This window comes from Vulpes lagopus, chromosome 4 (genome assembly GCF_018345385.1).
Source record: "Vulpes lagopus strain Blue_001 chromosome 4, ASM1834538v1, whole genome shotgun sequence".
In the NCBI taxonomy this organism is placed as follows: Eukaryota; Metazoa; Chordata; class Mammalia; order Carnivora; family Canidae; genus Vulpes; species Vulpes lagopus.
In genome coordinates this window covers 5,620,390-5,642,976 of record NC_054827.1, presented here as the reverse complement: position 1 = coordinate 5,642,976, position 22,587 = coordinate 5,620,390, and the positions used below count along the sequence as shown (strand labels likewise).

General features: G+C 39.2%; 1 protein-coding gene across 2 annotated transcripts in view; it reads left to right on the top strand.

Moving 5' to 3' along the window:
• The window catches only part of GPM6A (glycoprotein M6A), a 333,463-nt gene extending 313,330 nt beyond the window's left edge, over positions 1-20,133 (top strand). For both annotated transcript variants that reach the window (XM_041753580.1, XM_041753578.1), the window contains exons 4-7: positions 8,518-8,671; positions 13,378-13,454; positions 14,044-14,109; positions 18,015-20,133. In XM_041753580.1, the coding sequence (XP_041609514.1) occupies positions 8,518-8,671; positions 13,378-13,454; positions 14,044-14,109; positions 18,015-18,167 (450 nt within the window). In that variant the 3' untranslated portion in view covers positions 18,168-20,133. The remainder of the gene's footprint in view (positions 1-8,517; positions 8,672-13,377; positions 13,455-14,043; positions 14,110-18,014) is intronic.
• The last annotated feature ends 2,454 nt before the right edge of the window (positions 20,134-22,587 follow it).

Sequence of the window (22,587 nt, the reverse complement as noted above, 5' to 3'; positions counted from 1 at the left end):
CTTTGCCCTTAAATCAGTAATATTATACAGACAGATCATGCTTCACCATATTTTTTTGAGACTCAGTTTCTTTGCTTCTTTTTCTCATTTTGAGATTAACTTCTATAGTTTATGGTGGTTTGTGGGGAAACTAAGTACATTAAGGATATAAAAATTTAAGTGTTCACTGAGGAATTACTGAGCTTAGCATTATTATATTGAGATCCTTGGTCAAAAACATTTCTCGCACATTTGCTGTATAATTGATACTAAAATAGCATTCACTAAAGGGAAATGTCCTCTCTAGTAATATTGGTGGAAAGAAACGTATTCTACTAGGCCAGTGATGTTTTTATTTTTAAAGGAGTTTGATTTTATTTGAATTCTGTTCTGGCTTGAAAAAGTAAAATCTTGGGGTTCCTGGGTAGCTCAGTCGTTTAAGCGTCCAGCTCTGATTTCAGCTCAGGTCACAATTTCAGGGTCATGAGATCGAGCCCCACATTGGGCTCTGCACTCACTGGGGGGTCTGCTTAAGATTCTCTCTCTCCCTCTCCCTCTGCCCTCCCTGCCCCCTGCTGTCATGAGCTCGCTCGCTCTCTCTCTCTTAAAAAAAAAAAAAGATGAAGAAGTATAATCTCTTCTGCTAAATATTTTGAGGATTTCTTACACAGATTGAAGTGCTGTGCTGGCCACGGGTGATGTGAAAAGGTACAAGGCAGTTTCCCAGCTTCTGGGGAGCTTCCAGTCTAGTTAGAATAGTCAGGTGACTTGGACATGGACACATATGCTGAGCATATTGATGAGCAGGGGACACTTATGGTGTTTGCACAGAGAAAGGTGATTACAGTCTGTTGTTGACCAGTATATATACCCTTGTACGGTGCACATTGTTGACACACAGGAAATTTTAATTCCTAGTGAATTGATGAGTAAGAGGGGCTCTTAATCTGGGGTATGGAGAATAGAAACACATCCTTTGAGTAACCTGGAAGCTGAGAATCAGAATGAAATGTTTAGGATACTGCAGTTATCAAGGTGTTACATCAGGCAGGTGCAAAGTCCTAGTAGATTGTGTATTATGTTCTGAAGTGTTTGCATTTGGTTTGTTCAATAAATGAGACCAATGCAAGGTAACAAAGAAGGAAACATCACAATTAGTATATTTTAAAAGAGAGTTTAGTTTTTAGAGCAGTTTTAGGTTCACATAAAAATTGATTGGAAAGTACAGAGATTTCCTATATCCCCTTGGCCCCTGCATATGTATAGCCTCCATCCTGTGAAAACCCCACACCGGAGTAGTACATTTGCCGCAACCAGTGAACCTAAAGATCATAGTTTACATTAGTTCACTCTTGGTGTTGCACATTCTGTGAGTGTGGATAAATGTGTGATGATGTATATCCACCATTATAGCATCAGACAGAGCAATCTCACTGCCCTAAAAGCCCTCTGTGCTTCACCTGTTCACCCTTCCTCCCCCTGACCGCTGCCAATGACTGATCCTTTTATTGTCTCAATAGATTAACCTTTTCCAAACTGTCATACAGTAGGTAACATTTTCATGGCTTCTTTCACTTAGTAATACACATTTTTTAAAAGAATTTTATTTATTTATCCGTGAGACACACATACACACACTCACACACAGAGGCAGAAACATAGGCAGAGGGAGAAGCAGGCTCCCTGCAGGGAGCCTGAAGCGGGACTAGATCCTGGACCCTGGGATCACTCCCTGAGCTGAAGGCAGACACTCAACAGCTGAGCTACCCAGGTGTCCCGTGTAATATGCATTTTTAAGGTTCCCTGCATGCCTTTGCATGAGCTGATAGCTCATTTCCTTTTAGTACCGAGTGATATTCCGTAGTCTGGATGGACCACAGTCTGCTTATCCACTCACTGACTCAAGGACATCTTTGTGTCTTCCAAGTTTGAGCAATTATGAATGCAGCTGCTATAAACGTAGCAAATAGTTTCTGAAAAACAATTTTGTGATCACTACTTGTGCTTAGGTAGTTTGGGGCCATAATGACGACAACGAAGATGATGATTGCAGGTCTTTAAGTTAATTTACATAATAAGTGACATAATTTTTTTCTGCAGTAAAGTTTCCACAGTGTACTTTCCAGAGCCTTCTGAGTTCAGTGTTGTTAATGATGCTCCATTTTGCATCTGTAGTGACAGCGTTCTCAGGTATTGGTTTGCTTTTCTTTGACTTGGTATTGCTTTGTGTTAGAATTGTGGTTCTCAACCAGGGACTATTTGCCCCTTCAGGACACTGAGAGACGGTGGCTACACAACTGACAACTGGTGGGTTGAGGCCAGGGATGCTGTTGCACCTGCTGCAGTGCACAGGGCAGTCCCGTAATAGAGAAGTTGCTGGCCTCCAATTTCCAAACTGGTGAATTTGAGGAACTCTGATTTAGAAATATATTTCGTGTCCAGTGCCTCACTCATCCATGCATTTGGCTGACCAGGCATAAGTGTCCGGCAAGTCATGCCAACTTTACCTTTTCTTTACTTCAGATGTAGCATTCTGAAGAGCCTGCAGACAAATCCCAAAGAAACCCTCAAGTCATATGTACTCATGAGAGCTTTATTGATTCCAATAGAGCAGTAGTTCTTACCACCGGTTGTCCAGTAGAATCACCAGCAGAGATTTTTTGAAATCTAGATATAGTCTGGGGTGCCTGGTGGCTCAGCCGGTTAAGCATCCAGCTCTTGGCTTCAGCTCAAGCCATGATCTCATGGGTCATGTGATCGAGCCTCAGGTCAGCCTCCATCCTCAGCAGGGAGTCTGCTTGAAGATTCTCTCCCTTTGCCTCCCTCCCCACTTGCTTTCTCTCTTTCTCAAATAAATATTTAAAAATACATAGATATACATATAGTCTGCATGGGCAAAGCCTGAGCAGCGCTTTCTCTCTCCCAGTTGCCAGATGATTCCCCTGTGTGGCCGTGGTTGAAAACTCCTATCAAAGGCTGTGCTCCCAACTGTCTACCTAGCGAGACGTCTTCATCACAGTGGGCTCTGAGCTGTTTCTGCCTGCGTGGTGACTAGAGTCAGTGATATGGCATTGCGTATTTTAAAATTGCTAGGAGAGCAGGTCTTGAAAGTTCTCATCACAAGAAAAGAAAATGTTGTGACGTGTATAGTGACAGATGTTAACTGGACTTACTGATCGTGGTGACCATTTCATGGGATATGTAAATATGGAATCATTACGTCAGACACCTGAAACTAATACAACGCTATCTGTGAATCATTCCTTATTTCAAAAGGAAGAGTAGCTTATTTAGTATTAGTTATTTATTGTATATTATTATATATTAACTAATCATTGTTAATGCTCAAATGGCAGAACAGGTATCTGTCACATTACTGGCAATGTGACTAGAAATCACATGATAATTATGAGGTATTTTCTTACAAACCATTTATTTTTTTTTTTTAACTAGGATTGCACTTGATCATTTTGAATAATTCTCCATTTTGGGCAATTATCAGATTCTAAAGCACTAAAATAGGGGAGGTTGAATCATATTTTTAGTTTAATTTGGGGACGTTTGTGACCCACGAGCTGCGCGTCCCTGAAATGCAGGAGGTTTGCACTCCAAATTCAAGAGTTAAGGTCTTTTGTGCCCTCCTTAGAACAAAGCGTGTGAATTAGTAATCATGAAAATACTTTCTCACAGCAAAGATTCCCCGTGGGCGCTGAGCTCTGTTCACTGGCCCGGGACGTCGCAGCCTGGCTGGGGAGCCAGCGTGCGTCCCTGCCGCAGTTTCCAAAGTCATGCCTTCCATCGGCCCATAAAGAGGCAGCAGTGATACAGTTCAAAGTGTCCCAGTCCACTTGGAATCCAACCCTATTGAATTATAAGTCCCATTCTGCAGTGAACAGCACCTTCAAAGGAAGCTTTGGAGAAATCCCCTGGGACCAAAAGAAACCCGAGACGCTGGAGAGGATGCAGCCAAAGGCACACCGATTACTGTCCCGGGGCTTCCAGTGACTTCGAGCCGCTGCATCGTGGCCCATGTTCTGCAGACTATAAATTAGCCTTGAGATCGACAATTGCAAATAATGAAAATGTTAATAAAGAGGCCCTTTCATTTTTTTTTCCCTCCGAGGAGTTCCATTAACAAGATTTCCTCAGTTTTGGGGTGGTTTCCAAACTTTCTAGAGCCTTTCTCTTCGAGTGGGAGCCCACTCTGAATAACTTTCCCAGACTCGAGAACTTCTTTTTTACTTTCTCCACATGTGAACAAAATCTAATTCCCTTATTCTGTACAATCCTATCAGTCAGGCAAAACGTATATTTGCATAGTAGTGGCAATAATCACAATAATGCTGTCTTGCATAAAAATAGCTAATATTTTGTCTGTGCTTCTTAGGAGCCAGATTCTAGGCTAAGTGATTTTTATGAGCTACCTCGCTCCGGCCTCCCTAAATCATGTAAGATCAATTTAGCAGGTAGTCTCCTTTCACAAAGGCAGTCACAGCAGCAGAACAAGCAACCCGACTCCATCCAGCTCAGAAGTCTGTGCTTTTAATCAGTGTGTTATAAATCTCCCCTTTATTGCTAAATAAATGTGACATTCAGATTAGAGACACAGGCAGTGAGCGGCATGTTGGTGCTGGATAAGTCAGTCTCTACTCTCTTACAGAACAGAATCAAATGGCAAAGAATGGAAAATGACTTTCCTCAGATTGTACAGATTAGCAACGTTAGGAGTGAATGGGTCCTGGGACATGAAGCATTCTTATCCATACTTTGAGGCCTAACCGACCTTTCTCACCTACACTGGGCTCATAAGGCCGAGAGAATGGAGGGATTCCGAGCCAGCAGCCACCCTGCCCACTGAGCTTCGTCTGTGGATTTGCTTCATTCCAATTCCAGAAAAGAGAAAGAATAAAGAGCACCCGAAAATATTTCCCTTTCTCTCTGGTAGATGCAAACAGAGTGTTTACCACAGACTACCAAAACCTACTGTCTAGATGTCCACACGGAATATTTGTATTCTTCGGATGCAGAAAAATAAGGGCGAAGTGTTTGTTGCTTTCTCTGACTGAAATCCCCAGATACACTTTTACACTCATTAGGCCCTCATAAGTATTTGTTGAGAATAATTCTAAAAGTGATTTACTCTAAAAGAGTAAATGGCCATTAAAGGATATTTGCTCCAGTTCCTTCAGTGATTTAAATAAGTTGATATTCAACAGGTTTTATTTTCTAATGTTTTAAGACCAGGCTTTGTTTCATCTTGGACGTAAGAGTATAAATATGTTTGCCAAATCGTAGTTCAAGGTCACTGCTAGGACAGTGCTGGCTCTTCAAACTGCCAACCATTGCTACTGCAGAATAGAGGCTAGCAGGAAGTCAGATTCAGGAGGAGATTAAGCAGTGTTATTAGAAAGTATGTGTTTAATCATGTTCCGAGTTTCCGAAATCCTATGACCTTTTTCAATTTATAGGAGAAGGTTTGATCTCAGGTATCATTGGCTTTATCTTGGCTCTTATCTGTTGTATGAATCCCCTACTACCCATAATCTCAGGAATCTCTATGTTAATCACAACACAACTTTAATGTAGATGCATAAGCTCTAACATGACAGTGACACCAAGTTTTCCATTTTTTGAAAGTGTTGCTTTAGTATATCTTCTGAGAATTAATTGAGTTTCACTTGTTTGAGATTTACTGAAGTCATAAAGTCACTCTTTAACTCATCGCCAAAGGGATTAATAGAGTTGACTAAGAGATGTAGTTTCATTCAGTGTATTTATTTTATTCTGTATTGTCATTTTGAAAGCATGACTTGAGGCATTCAAGTTAACCCAGAATACACTACTGGTTCTCTCCAAAAGTCTTCTAGAAGCTGCCTCTGAATCTCAGAAGGGAACCACGTGTCTATAGAAATTTAGTTTTTTGCGTGCATATTTCAGACACTTTCAAATAGAATCCTACTGCCATATTAGCTAATAGAGTATGTTTAAAAGACTAAAAATATAATTTCAGGGGCACCTGGGTGGCTCAGTCAGGTAAGCATCCAACTCTTGGTTTCAGCTCAGGTCATGATCTCGCAGTCGTGGAGTCAAGCCCCCTGTCAGGCTCCATGCTGAGTGTGGAGCCTGCTCCAGATTCTGTCTCCCTCCTCTTCTGCCCCTCTTCCCGACCCACATGCCATGCTCTCGTTCTTTCAAATAAATAAATTTAAAAATCTTTTAAGAGATACAATTTCACCCTATTCACATGTGCTGGGTATCCCATGTTCTGAGCCTGATTATATAAATGCAGCACAGTCTTCAGGAAATCTTTTAGAAGATGCCACTTTTAAAAGAAGTCATACTGTAAGGTGCCCGAACTTCTCACAATACACAATCTACACAGATAAAAAGGGAAGGAAGGGCAATAAAATTTGGAGTGGATCTCTGTCAGGATGCAAATTCTGATCATCGTCTGGTACACGCGGAAATGCATATGCAAACAGAACACATCTCTCTGCAACTTCCAGTGTTGATTTGCAGATATTGTTAAGGGTAGTTGGATTGGGAGAAAGAAAGGGAAGTAAAATTACATCCCTTTGGGGGACAGGGACAAAATATAATCACAGACAGCAAAACTGAAGATTGAGAGAGGAGACTGCGATGTGAGTTACTTGGGAGGGTGTCTCACCTCGTATGAGTATGAAGTCCACCAAGCTGGATGTTCCTGCAGTCAGAAAACTGCATTCCCCACCTTGTGCATCACCAGGGCATAGAGCACGAGCTAATGCACACAGTTGCTAACACAGTATTTGTGGACTGGAGGAGTGCATAAAGGTATGAAGCAGACATTGAAGAGTGGACAAGAATGTGGTTCTGAAAACTCTCCTTTCATGTTCTTTGTGTTTTGCTGGAAGATGACTTGCTAATCCTAAGTAAGGTCAGGGACATGAGTGATGGCAGCGAAGGCTATAGTCTTATTCACAGATATGGGATTCAAATGAGAAGAGCCAGATATTGCAGTAGAACAATCCCTACAATAGTGATTTTCTTCTTCAGCTACTTTTCGAGGATAATCTTGATTTCAGTCTCTGATATCTGAGTGTGATTCGTTAATGCCACGTGACATAGGGGAAAGGAAGGACACATAAGATGAAATCAGAGAGGAAGACAAACCATAAGAGACCTTTAACTATAGGAAACAAACTGAGGGTTGCAGGAGGGGAGGGGGTTGTGGATGGGTAACCGGGTGATGGGCATTAAGGCGGGCATGTGATGTGATGAGCACTGGGTGTTGTATGCAACTGATGCATCACTAAACTCTACCTCTGTAACAATAATACACTATATGTTAGTTAAATTGAATTTAAATAAAATAATTACATTTAAAAATACCACGTGGCAATTCCCGTGAGGCTATCTGCCTACCAGTCTCTATTTTAGTTGGTGTTTGTCTATGTGGGCACTTCATATAATGAATTATTCCTATGATCATGGGAAATATGCTAATGAATCCATTGACACATAACTTGCTTTGAGAAATATAATCAATTTGTATCAATGTGTGCATTCAAGCCTGCATTTAAGCCTCAGGGTATTGTGACTTAAAATTGTTCTTTTGCAGTTACTTCCGAAATACAGTTGTTAATAAAAGTGTTAGCTTAGGAATTCAAGGTGTATATTTATGGGGACAACTTTACATGTAGATAATATGGGTTAAATAGTTGATAAGTAAGGTGAAGCCAGGTTACTACATCTATCTTTTACCAGCTCTTCATCCATCTACCAATGTGTGCAGCTGACTTTTTATCCAGCATGTAAGTCATGATTAACTAAAAATCCATTTAACCTATGCTGAAAGTAAGTCCCTTATTCAACACTATCTGAGCACATGAAAAGCCCTTTTCTTCATTTTATAAATACTAAAAATACTTCTGAAATAAGCAGAAAAAAATCTTTATTTTCAAACTTAAAATCACATTTTGCCATGAAAATGTAAAATGCAAAAATAAAATTAATAAAATTAATATTCAAGAAAGAAGACTTCAGATTTAACATTTACGGAAATCACTGAAAAGGAGGAGTATGCACTTATATCATCAATACTAAAATGACTTGAGAATTACTACATGTTCAATATTAAATGGAAGCCTGATTAAGTGCTTATATTCTCATGGTGTGAATGGTGCTTGTGTAGTTGTAACATAAATTTACTGACAATGTTTTAACTTTGCAAAACCCCCCATAAATGTACCAGTTGCTGTTTTCTAAAGTTTTTTTTTCTTAAAAAATAGGAGGTGAGATTTTTGAGACCAATACATGAATGAAACAGACATTATGATGCAGATGGATTGTTTCTTCCCTTGTCGCTGGGCACCTGTGCCATGAGGAGATCTTCCAGCAGGTTCTTCACAGAACCCACGTTATTCAACATCTCTCAGCTTCCCGTGGTGCTGTGACAAGGACACTTAACACTTCAGATTGGATTTTGTAAATTAGTCACAAAAATCTTCTTTTCCAGTAGATTACATGTTTTCTCTCTTGACTTTTTATCTGTTGCAGTTTATCATGCTGACATACCTTTTCATGTTGGCCTGGCTGGGGGTCACGGCTTTCACCTCCCTGCCAGTCTACATGTACTTCAACCTGTGGACCATTTGCCGAAACACCACCTTAGTGGAGGGAGCCAATCTCTGCTTAGACCTTCGTCAGTTTGGTAAGTGGATCTCGAACTAAAATGAGGCCTCCTGTTGTTTTACCTAAATGACTGCCTCTGAAATAGTGCCAATCACCCTGGAACCATCACAGATCGATGAGAAATGTATACTTGAGACATGTCACCGTGTATTCACCTTTCAGACATTTTTTTTTATTTAAATGTGTAGGAGTTGAGGAATGATTGGAAGTTGGTCTCATAACATGAATATACAAACATGTATGTTTGAACAGACTATACGGGTGTATTTTCTGGTACTGGCAAGATACAATTGTGATGTCCTTGTCACGATTCCTTTGTGCCTTTCCAGACTGGATGTGTTTCTCGGATCTACTCTTATGTTCCCATGACAAACTATACAATTTGTGAAGTCTAGTGTGAAGATCATCTGAGAAATAGGTGCTTCTCTGGTTTTCGAAATAAGGCAGAAAAGCTTCTCATTTTATAATAACAAAATCAAATAATGTTAAACCAACCAGCAGTTGGTTATTTTTGTTCAGGGCTAAAACCTCCATGTGATAAAAATGGTTTCTTATGTGTGTGTAGGCTTGTGATACACAGACCTTATTGTCCATGTTACCGTGTTTGATCCTTCCAACACTTCTGTATGCTGGACAATATTATTATCCTCTTTATAAATGATATAGAGAGGTTAAATGAGTTGCCCAGGGTATAGGGATAGGATGTGACAGAGCCAGGACTCAAACCCCAACAGTCTTTTTTCAGGATCTGTGGTCATTACAAATCAGCCTGCCAATCTCTCCTCTTGAAACAAGTACTGCTTGTGAACTGCTCCATGAACGTGGAGAAATGGACCGAATCTCACCTAACTTATTTGGAATTCTGTTCCATCATTTGTAAAAAATATAGAGCTACAAAAGTTAACAAAATATATGGAAATCCACATGTTTGGGTGGATTTTGTCCCATAGGCTGGCTGTTAAAATCTACCCCATGAACATCTGGGAGTGCTCCCTATGATTTTCTCTAAAAGGTTTCCTGATAGCTCAGGAAAGTGGAGAACATTCCACTAGGTGGTATCTGCAGGCTTGGGACTCAGTGGAGTGCTATAGGTAGATCATAGGGTACAGTAAGCCAACTGTATGCTCCAAAGCTGTAGCCTCCTCTCCATCCCATAAACTGGAGTCCTAAGCCTCCTTTGCCTGGTCCTAATGAAAAGCTGGGTCTGCTCTGTGGATGCAGTTCTTGGCAAGAAGACCACAGAGAGAATAAGGACAGCTCTTCCACCGGAGAGGTTTCAGTCTTGGAATCCTGTCGCACATAAACACAGGAAGGGAAAGCATCCCCAACAGCTGCTGGAGGTCATGGGAGAACAGCTGCTTGGAAACATGGCTCTGGCGTCAGTCCCTCCCCGTCAATGTTTTCCTCCTGTTCTGTTGATCTGAACATTGGAAATTGGAAGAGAGGTGGCCGGTCTCTCCAACAGGATTGCCAGCCAACAGGAGCCGCCTAGTGAAGTTTCAGTTTCAGATAAACAAGCAATTTTTTTTAGTACAGCATGTCCAAATATTATATGGGACACACATATAGTAGGTGTAAACCATGACTAGGATTAAAGCTGCCCTTTGAACCATAGCACTGTTTACAACATATTCATCAAGATTCATTCCAGTTTAACTTTTCGCCATGATGTGGAAGAGAGGCCACTTTTCAGATGTCATGCAACCTTTTACATCAGCTATTAAGTCTTTCTGTTTGCCCTTAATACAGACTCTACTTCCTGGATGGCACTTAATCTGCCTTCCAGATTATATGCCCTCAATAAGAATCCTGAGTGTACGTGCATAATCAAGTGAGCAAGGGGCGTCAGTGCAGAAAAGGACACTCCCCCAAGTCTGGGTCATGATCAGTACAAACTAATGTCATAAAAAAAAAAAAAAAGGTGGTTGAGTAGATAAGGACATGCTATGAAGCGATTTCCCTTATTTTGCAAAGTTGTCTCATTACATCTAGATGGTATCTTTGCTTTTAGGGGATCAAGGCCTTTGAAATGCATCATGGGGACTCTGATCATGGTAATAGCTCGGATGCCTGCTTAGTCTTTACTTACATTTCCCCATCCATTCCCCTGTATGTGATACGTGTATACATGTCTTACAGACCTAATGGCAAGCAGGGGTATCATAGAGTTCACGGGGTCGGGGAACTTACAGATGCTTTGCCCTATTAGCGTTTGCCATATTTCAAAATGAGTCATGAAATAACTTGCTCATTTTCATAGCTTCATATTACACAAACATGGATTTACAAACTATAATTAACTTGCAATATGTATATTTGTGGTATATGGTATTATATCATAATAACTAGATTGTGTGTGTGTGTGTGTGTGTGTGTGTGTGTGTGTGTGTAACATCAGGAGCACTGGAGACTGAGTGGAAGGCTTGGGTTACAGTATTTCAAAGGGGATGGGGGAAGGCTTCACCAAATAGCTGTTATCGGAAAGACATGAGGGTCGTGGGAATATTCATAGCAGAGGGAAGATCCAGGCCAAGTTACCAAAGCAGCTCCATGCCTGGCATCTTCAACAACAACAGAGAGGCCCGTGTGGCTGAAGTAGAACAAGCAGGGAGAGCAGATTGGGATGGAGTCGGAATCGTGGAACACCATGCTGAGTGCATGGCAGGACGTCATCCATGCAGAGACTTTTATTCCACAGAAAGTAGAGAATATTTGGGCAGAAGAGAAGCATTATCCCCCATACATTCTAGAAGAATCACTATGGTGGCCGAATGGAGAACGGACTGTCGCAAGAGTAGAAGCAGAGAAGCCGAGTGGCATTCTTGTAGTAGCCCTGAGGTGATTCAGGTGGGCTCAGGTGGGCTCAGGTGGGCGGTAGGGGGAGAAGTAAGGAGAAGTGGCCTGGTGCTCTCTGCCTTTGGAAGCGAGGGGCTGCAGAATGTCCTGATCGGTGGGCCTGTGGGTTTGAGAGAAAAGGAGGAATCCAGGGGAATGCCCTGGTTCCCCGGACCACAGGGAAGACTTGCTGTCAGATGAGCCAAGAAGCCTACAAGAAGCAACTCCTTGGGTACATGGCGGGCAAGGGAGGTCAGAGTTCACTCTGAAGATGCTGAGACCTACTAGGAACCAAAACAGAGGTGGCAGGTGAGAAATTGGGTAGAGGAGTCTGGATTTCTGGAGAGAAGCACAGGGAGCTGGCTGAGAGGATTGGAGGGAGCTGTTGATCATTGTTAGCAGGCTTGGAGACTCCCGTGAGATGGGAGGGGACAAAGGTGACCGAGGTGTGCACGCTGGGAGCTCCCCTGAGATAAGTCCAAGAGCAAGGGAGCCCGTGACAACCGAAGGACAAAACCAGGAGTCCGTGGGGTTGGGGATCTAAGGAAGGAGAGGGAGCCAGTGGCCCGGGAGGGCAGCTTGGAGAACTCATCGTTGGATTATGTGCAGGGCACTGCGGATTCCCATGGAAGCTTGAGACAAGAGCTGAATGGAAAGGGTTCAAATAGAAAGGAAAATAAGGGGATCGCAGACAGTGAGCATAGTCAGAGCTTTCTAGGCGTTCTGCTGCAGAGGCGAACAAAGACACAGGCCAGGAAACCATGTGCAGGGCCCAGGGATTCCACACCAGCGAAGTGGGTAGTAGGTCAGCGTGGAGAAGGGTGTCCTTTCCCAAGAAGCTTTCTTAGACACATCTTAGGGGGTTCTTATGTCCCCCTCTCCCCTCTTAGCACCTCCACTCTTGGCAGAAAGGAAAGGTCACAGAGAAGCACATCTGCATGTGATGGACCGCAAGAAGTTATTTTTTAAAATGAAAATAACTGCACAGGCTATTGGCAAAGGAGAGTGGCAGGAGGCCCATAGAGAGTGAGAGCGGACAGTGTGCCTCAAAGCTGAAGGTGTGTGTATATGCGCGTGTTAAAATTAAGAGAAGGCAGGCAGTGCTAAAAGCTTAGGTGTGAGTTTGCCCAGAACTTGTGGGGTTTTTTTTTTTCACTTTTGCTTCCGTAGTTCTCAAAACAAAATTAAAGACCCATTTTAGGATAGCCTTGGTCACTTTTCTGTAAAATGAGATCTGTGGCAGTGTATCACCCATGTGCGTGTTAAAAGCGCAATACTCCTGGCAAACACTCACAGGTTCTGGCTTGACGGTTCTGTGGTGGAGTCCAGAAATGCATACTTTTGAGCATTCCCCAGGTGATTCTAATGCAGTTGGTCTATAAAAACCAACTGAAAGCAAGGGTGAATATGAGCAAAATTATAGGGTTTTTCCCCCCTACTATTAGCACTGTTTTCAATATTAACAGAAAAAAATTACTCCTTTGGGCAATATGCTTTTATAGACTAATAGAAGCTTTGTACCAGCAGAATAAATTTAGATCCACACTTCAGCACAGTCTGGGACATAGTAATCAAAATAATTGTGATGCCTACACCACTGCATTAATGGACCAAACCAATCAACCGGCTACAATTGAATCCAGAGATTCTGGTGGCTAGGTCCAATTGAATTCAGATCAAAAATGTCGTAAATTGCTTGAGGGCTAAATAATTTTTATCTTCCATTCATAATTCAGGTTATAATTATTATCTAGCAATAAAAACTGAAGGAGGTTTCCATTATACTATGGCATAAAATGGAACTTGCTTAGTTTTTATCAGCAAGATTCTTTTTCTTTCTCTGGGCTCTTGAAAACATTTATAAACCAAGCTATAATTTTCTACATGTAGGGATTGTGACAATTGGAGAGGAAAAGAAAATTTGCACCGTCTCTGAGAATTTCCTGAGGATGTGTGAATCTACCGAGGTAAATGTTTTTAAAGCTGTTTATATTGCCCAAATTTTAGCCACATTTGTTATTTGAAAAATATAAGTAAAATATATTTAAACATATTTAAATATATTATTTATTAAATATATTTAATATACATTTAAAATATAAGTAAATCTATATTGAATTTTCCCCCTTCCCTCTCAGAGGCATTTTTACTCACAGTGATCTTATGCAGGGTGAGTGGAGAATAAATATGAATGAGATGCTCTATTTCAGTATAAATTATAACAAATATATTTTTTCCAGAAACTATCATTTTCATATAAGTTGAACATTTTTAATATTATTAGGTAAAAGGATAATGTAGCCTTATATAGTTATATTACTGAAAATTATCATTACTAAGGACGATATCGTCTTTGTAATAAAATTATACTAAAATGCTGCAGTTGCAAAGACTTCAATAATTTGCAGGAGAAAAGATGCTGTAATAATGTTTTGTATCCTAAGTGCACTTTCGTTAAAGATGCAGAGTTCTTCTTCGTAAGACAGCAGCCATCCTGATCTCTCTTCTGCTTGTAACCCTGACACGGGTTTTGATTCTCTGTTGGTTTCTTTGCAGCTGAACATGACCTTCCACTTGTTCATTGTGGCGCTTGCCGGGGCCGGGGCAGCTGTTATTGCTATGGTAAGACCTGGAGCTCTGAGGCTTGGTTTTTCTATTTGAATGACAAGGTGATTTACTCATTGCGATGATCATTTGTCTCCAATCCTGAAGTCCATACTAATCCTATTGGTTTTAGTATCAGTAAAAAAAGGGGGGGGGAGAGGGTGGTAACAGGGAACAAACAAAAAACACAAGGCTTAATCTGAAAAACTATTATTGTTACAATAGAGAGACTATTCAGTAAGCAGTTTAAGGATTAACACACTCAATCATCTTGGTAACGTGAACAAAAATAAGTAAATGCATTAGTGTTTCAGATATTAGATCGCTGCTATTAACATAAAAAATCACCTCTGGATCATCTAGGTCTGTATCGATGTGGTATTCTAGGTAATCTAATCCGTTCCTCACATTATCCTTTCCTCTTCCTCATTCAAGGACATAAAGAAAAGCCATTATTGAGTCACTTATGGAAAAAGGATTAATTTAATCTTCTTAATACAGATGTCAATTGTTTTGTGTCATTACTTTAATCTCTAATTTAGTTCAGAAATACAAAGAACAAGTTTTTCAAGTCAAGCTTATACTGGGTGGTGAGGACCTGCAATGTCGCAGGTAACTTCCTTGGTAACTCACTGGGAAGTCCAGGTTGCTCACCCGACCACCAAAGACCAACAGTGGACAGATGCCTGGAGCATCAGGAATAGTCTTTGCAGCCAAGGTCTTCCGTCTTCCAGTCCTTAGATTTGCATCCTGGTATGCAAAGTAATAATACAAAAGTGAAGTAGAATAGAACTCCAGAATGTGCCTGGGAACCTCACAAATATTCTAGTCAAATCAATATGCAGGAATGATGAATTGATTCAGGTTTCTTTAATTCCTTTCCGTATAATGCCAATCCATTGTCTGATGTGTTGGTGAAAGGAGCACTTTTTAAAAACTATGAGTGTTTTCTCCCTTGTCAAAGAATAAAATGAAGGGAGCACATGGGTGGCTCAGTCAGTTAAGCACCCAGCTCTTGATTTTGGCTCAAGTCATGATCTTGGAGTGGTAGGATCAAGCCCCACCTAGGGTTCCTTGCTCAATGGGGAGTCTGCTTGAAACTCCTCTGCCTCTCGCTCTGCCCCTCCCTCACTTTCTAAATAAATAAATAAATAAAATCTTAAAAAAAGAAGAAAACTAGGAACTAATCAGTGGTAAGGTACTGATAAGCTATTCCAGACCAGTTTTTTTGTTTTTGTTTTTTTTTAGTGACTTTATAAACACTTGAGATTTGATTCTGTTTCCGCAAAATGATTTTTAAAAATAAGAGAAATGACTGGGTCAGTGCTAAAGTGAATTTTCAGACACTTTGTTAATTTCTTATCATGCTAATTGTTCAACATTTTAGATTGAGTGTATAAACTTGTACACAGGAATTTTATTTCAGAACATGAGGTGCTTATGATCAACAAGAAGATCATGTTGGCTAATTGATTGGAGGGGTCACAATAAAACAATAAGCAAAGGATTTATATTCTCAGCCTAAAATCAATGCTAAAATATGCCCTGGGGAAGCATTACATGTTCTGGGCAGTGATGTTCCGGACAACAGTGTCCCAGGGAACACCCAGCCTGGTTGTGCAGTAAGAGGAAACACATTCATATATACATTCCTGTCTGATGGAAAATTTTTAGGGACTTGTGTATGTTCAAACAGTATGCACTCATGTATAAGAGGTATATCAAAGCACTTTTTGTAAAGAGGTGTGTAATAAATTGTGTGTTCACATTTGCTACACATGAGTGTGTATAAAACTCTGTGTAAGAATGCATGCCTTTAGGCATACATTACTGAAAAAGGACCTGTCTAAATGAATACTGTTATTCAAATGTCCCTAAAAATGCCTACTCTGAAATGGTTCTATCATCAAAAAAGATCTTAAGATAGTAGTAATTCAGATGTTATGTATTTCTTAAGGAATCTATACTTTGCATAAATTTAGATATTAAGTTATAAACAAATTTTATTGCAAACTACAAGAGTTTTAGAGTATTATTTTTAAGTACTAAGCATCCTTTTGGATATCTAAATATATGCAAATCATAAATGCCTTAAGAAATAAATAACAGTTAACTACTGATTGACATCAGTATTTCCAATTCTTTAGCTCTGATAATAGTTTAGGTTTTAGGAGACAGGGATAATATAACATAATTACTCCTTCTGTTCCTGGCACTAATATTAGTACCAATGGTACTGTCAATAGATTCTTTACATCTTGCTCCGTTAAAAGCACCACCAAATGCTTAAGTACATGAATACATTCAATAGTCGTAATACAGCAACTGTCGTTGACCTCATCACCAACTCTCTGAACACTCAAAGTAGACTACCATTATTATTTCCATATTAGAGAAGAGAAATTTGAGATCAGTTCTTCTCTACCAAAATATTTAAAACACCATCTGTAACTTAAGGCAGAAATAGTAAGAATTTAAACTAAAACTAATGTGATTTACTCCATTTAAATTTTCAGAGGTGTTAGGAAGTTCTGTAGGCAAAAGGGGTCTTCTTGGCATTGCACCAGGTCCCAGGGACTGCTGTTCACCCACGTGAGGGACAGTAATGAGCCTGGCAGCTGGTGTCCCCCTAAGGCCAGAGGAAATGTCCAAAGACCTCTTGGAAACTGCCAGTTTCTAAACCAGAATGACACTCCTTTCAATTTTTCACTCAGACATATTTAATGGTAATTTAGGGGTCATATTTTCTCTGACTTTAAAAGAAGGTTTTTGTACATCTAAAAATATATTCATTCAGTTAAAACATATTCTGAGTACCCACTACTTGCTAAACATGCTCCACAGTACTTTTGTTTTCAGAGCAACCACAGCAAAGTGCCACATGAATTTGGTCATGTGTATAACCTCTGCTCCGTCCACATGTATGTAGTGATTCAGGCTTCAGTATGAAAATGACAGAGTGCAAGAGCAGAACTCACAGCTCTTGCTTGCAGGTGGCTTATGATTTCCACTAAACAGAATGCAGAATTTCAGAGGAAAGAGAACATTCTGAAATTCCTATTGGTATTCTAATTGGTATGCACCTTTTCCATATTGCCGTGTCAGAATTGTCATTTTTTCCCTACTGCCTGTTGACCGCCTTAACATATCACAATAGTCACCACTTAGAGTTGACTTTGTGTTCTTTATGTCTATCTGTACTTTTCTAAAACCAGCCTACCTTCTGTCTTTCAAAGTATTCTTCACTAATCAAAATGTTAGTGTTCTCTTTTACTAAATTATGGATAAAAATATCGCCCACCCTTTGAAGTTCAGATCAAGGGATGCCTGGGTGGCTCAGTGGTTGAGCATCTGCCTTTGGCTCAGGGCGTGACCCTGGGGTCCCGGGATCGAGTCCCACATCAGGCTCCCCATGGGGAGCCTGCTTCTCCCTCTGCCTGTGTCTCTGCCTCTCTCTCTCTGTCTCTCATAAACAAATAAATAAAATCTTAAAAAAACTAAATTTCAGATCAAGTAAACAATTAACAACTTAGTTCCTCTTTCATATTCACCCATCAGAAGCCATCATTTGGAAAACTGCTTTATCTCTCTCTGTGGACCAGGAGTGAGAGAAAGAGCGAAAAACAAACAAGTGATCACATAAAAATTAAGAATCCACATTGGCTCCTCCAGACTTGAAAAAGAAGAAGAGAGAGAGAGAGATTCTGAAAGATGGGGAGCTGAGAAGATGCTCTCATGTAGTCAGAGGCGTGAGAAGGAACAACCTATTTATCTTGTTCCTCTTACCGCAGAGATTTGGGTTCCGTTGTATTAGCACACATGCCCTACCTAAGCGTATAATTCGACTATTTCTTTCCTGATGGTGAGGTGTAAGGAAGACACTGACCAGACTTCCAGTATAAATTATTTCTGTCTTTGATTAGGTTCACTACCTTATGGTTCTGTCTGCCAACTGGGCTTACGTGAAAGATGCCTGCCGGATGCAGAAATACGAGGACATCAAGTCGAAGGAGGAGCAAGAGCTTCATGACATCCACTCTACTCGCTCCAAAGAGCGGCTCAACGCCTACACATAAATCCGCCCTGCCTGTCCTGCCTGCCATCTAGATGCATTGGTGTTTAACGAAGGGCCATCCAACCGTCCAACCTTGTGAAAACTAAAATGGGAGTGCTTCTCATCAATGATCTGTAGGGTGACTTATGAATCACCTGACCACAATTCTTGGTTGTTTAGCACATAATTTCCTAATTTGTTAAATTGGTGTGAACAAATCTCTTCTACAAGCTCCTATCCAGCCTTTTCCTTTTTTAAATTTCTCACACTCATTTAAATAATTCTGTAAGATTGAAGATACTAACATTGTCAAGTGCAGAGATTTTATTTGATTTTTAACCACTTCCCATGTGTTGATACATAACACCTTTTGCATTATTTCTTATGTTTTGAGAAGAAAAATAGCTTTTTATACTTTTTAGTTTTGGTTTCGGTAACTAGTTTAACTACAGGTAACCTTCAAAGGGACCATTGTACATTATGAACAATAGACAGAGATGGTATCACGAGGACTCTTCTTGAAATATGGAAATCCCGTCTGGAGATCAGTGGCCACGTTACCACAGGCCCTGGTTCATATTTTCATCAATCTAAGGTGCAGTTTCTAAATTTGTAAGAGTAGGTGTAAAAAAAAAAAAGTGCTTCTTATCTTTGTTAACATTGTATTTTTTTTCTTGATGTATTTCTCTCTTGATTACTCATGTTTATGTTGTGAGCACATGGAAACAGTGATGCTAATGCATGGCTAGTTGCCTTTTTAAGATTGTGACACCAGACTTACCTTTTAAAGCTTAGTATAGAGACAATTTTACTGGAAATAACTACTGTGAACTATTGAAGAATGATCTCTTTGTGATTTAAGCAGTGGCTGGATTGGAACTTTTAATATGCTAATGTGGAACATTAATTACCTTTATGAAGGTGGTATATTAAAAATAAGCACACTAACCCCTCCGAAGTTGTTTTACCTACTTTAAAACGTTTTAACGGATTGCACCTCTGTAAACTATCCCTCCAATGTGTATGATATATTTGAAAAGGCTTCCATTAATATAATAGCTTTGCTTGCAGCCTTCCGATCTATGTTGGTTCACCTGTAGTGTTTTTTAAAGTGTGGTCAGAGGCCACGATAGAATGTATCCCTTCCAAGTGTAGTGATATATCTGTGTTTTTCTTTGAAGTAAGTCATTTTAACCAAATGTTCAGTCATAATCATTTATAAGAAGTACCTATATCAAAGGAATTAAAAAAAAAGCAATCAGTATTACTGGACCAAAATTGGTGTTTGTTTTAACCTTGACTCTTCTTTTGATTATTTCTAATGCTACAAGAATGCTGTAAAGTGTCTTTTAAAATGCTGTAGCCTGACAAGACATTTTTGTCAGTGTATAAAAAATTAGGTAGTATCGTGCACTGATTTGACCATTGTGAAATCTTTTCTCAGTGTAAGTGCATTTCTAATAAAATTTATGAGTGAAACAATCTTTGTACAACGACTAGTCATGCATCATCCGTAATTTTACAAGTTCTTGTAGTAGGTAGCGGGGTATTTACTAGGGTTATCTGTGGCATGATTATGCATTCTGTAGTATTATTTAATTAATTTGGGGTTTTGCTTTTTTTTTTACATGTAGATTATCTTACTGGTTCAACAATTTTCTGATATATGCAGTATTACAGATATTCAGCAAAAGTATTAATGGGCCTCTTTAAATTCTATATTATAGTGTTTCAGTTCTGTGTCTTAACAGTTTGTGATGATTTTTAAAACTGTCTTTTAAACTTATGTAATGATGTTGATGCTTTCAGCTTTTTTTTTTTTCCTGGTATTAGAGTTTGTATTTTCACAAAGAGTGCTTTGTAGCAGGCATTACAATTAATCTGTTTTGTACATAAATGTGCCAACAGCTTGATGGTGGCGTTTTTGAAATGTAGAACAAAGTGCTTGCAAAAATGTAATAAATACACTTGTGTACTTTGTGTACTTATTATTAGTTTCTGCAGTGTTTATTTTGTGGATTTTTTTTTGTTTTGTTTTGTTTTGTTCATTCCTCTTTCCTATGTGTGTGCCTTCTTTCCAGATGCAGTAGATGCTGTCTTTTTAGGATGCTATTACCTCAGTTGAGTTGACCTCACACTGAACTGAGAATTCTTTGCATGACTTGCAGCATAAAGAGGCTAGGGAGCCGGGGATAGGGCAAAAGTGTGAAGATTCTGGAGGTCATTTAATTTAGCAAAATGATAACAATTCCCAATTTATGCTCTTCCCTTGCCTAATTTCTATTGTTTTGTGTTTCCTTTAGAGCTTCCTAAACTAATAGAGAAACAAATAAGACTAATTCAATTCAGAAAGAAAAATGATTTCATGGTTTGCTTCGAAACTTCAAGGTGAGAAAGATTAACTGAAAAATATATATACTTTTTCCAGACTCCTTGTTTGTTTGGGTTGTAATTTTTTCTGACCAAACTGGAAGTGATGACAATTTAAAAATGATAAAACAGTGACCAATAAAAATCTTTCTTTCCTTTTTTTTTTTAAAGATTTTATTTATTCATTCATAAGAGAGACAGAGGCAGAGACAAAGGTAGAGGGAGAAGCAGGCTCCCTGCGAGGAGCCCAATGCAGGACTCGATCCCAGAACCCTGGGATCACGACCTAAATCAAAGGCAGGTGCTCAACCACTGAGCCACCCAGGTGCCCCAAAAATCTTTATTTTCACCAGGCCTAAGTAATTGTATTAGTCTTCAATTATATATGTATTATTATTATTATTATAAGTAATTATTATAAGTGCCTGAAATACTCAAGGTACTTAGGTCACAAATATCTACAGTAATTACAAGCACATCTCACCAAAATATGTTTTAAAAAGTCACTCTTGGGGATCCCTGGGTGGCGCAGCGGTTTGGCGCCTGCCTTTGGCCCAGGGCGCGATCCTGGAGACCCGGGATCGAATCCCACATCGGGCTCCCGGTGCATGGAGCCTGCTTCTCCCTCTGCCTGTGTCTCTGCCTCTCTCTCTCTCTCTGTGACTATCATAAATAAATAAAGATTAAAAAAAATGTTTAAAAAATAAAAAAAAATTAAAAAAATAAAAAGTCACTCTTAAGACAATAAGAAAATAATCCCATTATTAAATAATTAAACTTAATAATAATTATTATTAAATGACATTTTTATTCTTTCCAGCATTAATGAAATTCTTAGCGTATCAACAAGAAAATAAAGAATTATATATTAAAGATTGTCAATGTAAACAAAACTGTCACCAGAGAATCCTTTTCAAAGAAACTGATCATTGTAAGATAATTATATTTTTTTAAAACTTAAAAGTCCATTTCTGTTTGTAAAAATACATACTTATCTCTAAAGCAAGTAATATCCCTTTGGGAATTTCTTACCGTCTAGCGTTATTGAGATATAATTGACATGTAAGCCTTTTGGGAATCATAAAGCTAATGTGAAGACTAAGGAAGTTACTCACTTTGAGAAGAAAATGTGTGTCGTCCAGCTTTGGCATGGGTGTATTCAGTTGACTTCCTCATGTTAAAATGCAGAAATAGCAGATTCTGATTTATTCATTCAAAGATCCAGTAAACCCGACTCTTGTTTTATTTTTGCCTTTTAGACAAAAGAGAAAAATATCATTTTTAATATATCTTTCACTTAAATCACTCCATAGTTTACAAATGCTGAGCATGATGGGACTTGAATTAAGCCATCATACCTTGAGAAACACTCTGCTAAGTTTTCTGTGAGGTTTTCAGATAGCAGAGCATCTGAAGTCCATGGAGGCAAGTCTACAAAATGCTGCTAGCTAACTCACATGTGACCCTCTTCCTACTGGCTTAACTAAGCCAGGACCTTGAGTTTCTTCTCACAAAAGTGAATTTTACCGGTGTGATTATTGAGACTCTTTTACTCTTTCCCCCCAAATCCACCATGCTTGCAAACTGAAAAGAATGTAGAAAATGCTGTCCATTGAAGCGTTAATTTTTAAATGAATTACTGAAATAAATAAAATATTAAATGAAATGATATCAAAATGAAATAAAATTTACCTAGACCACTTTATTTCTAACCTGTGCAACCCCCTGGAGAAGAAAACACCAAACAAAAGAAAATAAATAAACGATGGGGGAATACGAATTAGGAAAGAGAAGAGATCCAAGTAATTCCACTACTAGGAAGTTCTAAGTTCTTTCTAAGAACTTTCTAAGTTCTAAGTTTCTAAGTTTCTAAGAACTTAGTTCTTTCTAAGAACTTTTAAGTTCTTTCTAAGAAGAAATAAAACTGCAGTTATTGGACTATATAAATTGCATGGGGGGGGGGATTTGTAGAAAGACAGTAAAAACTACAAACACCAAGGATTACATCAAGAAGAAACAGCCTATAAAATTTTTTTTTTAATTTTTAAGTGGGAAAACCAGTTGAGACTCAC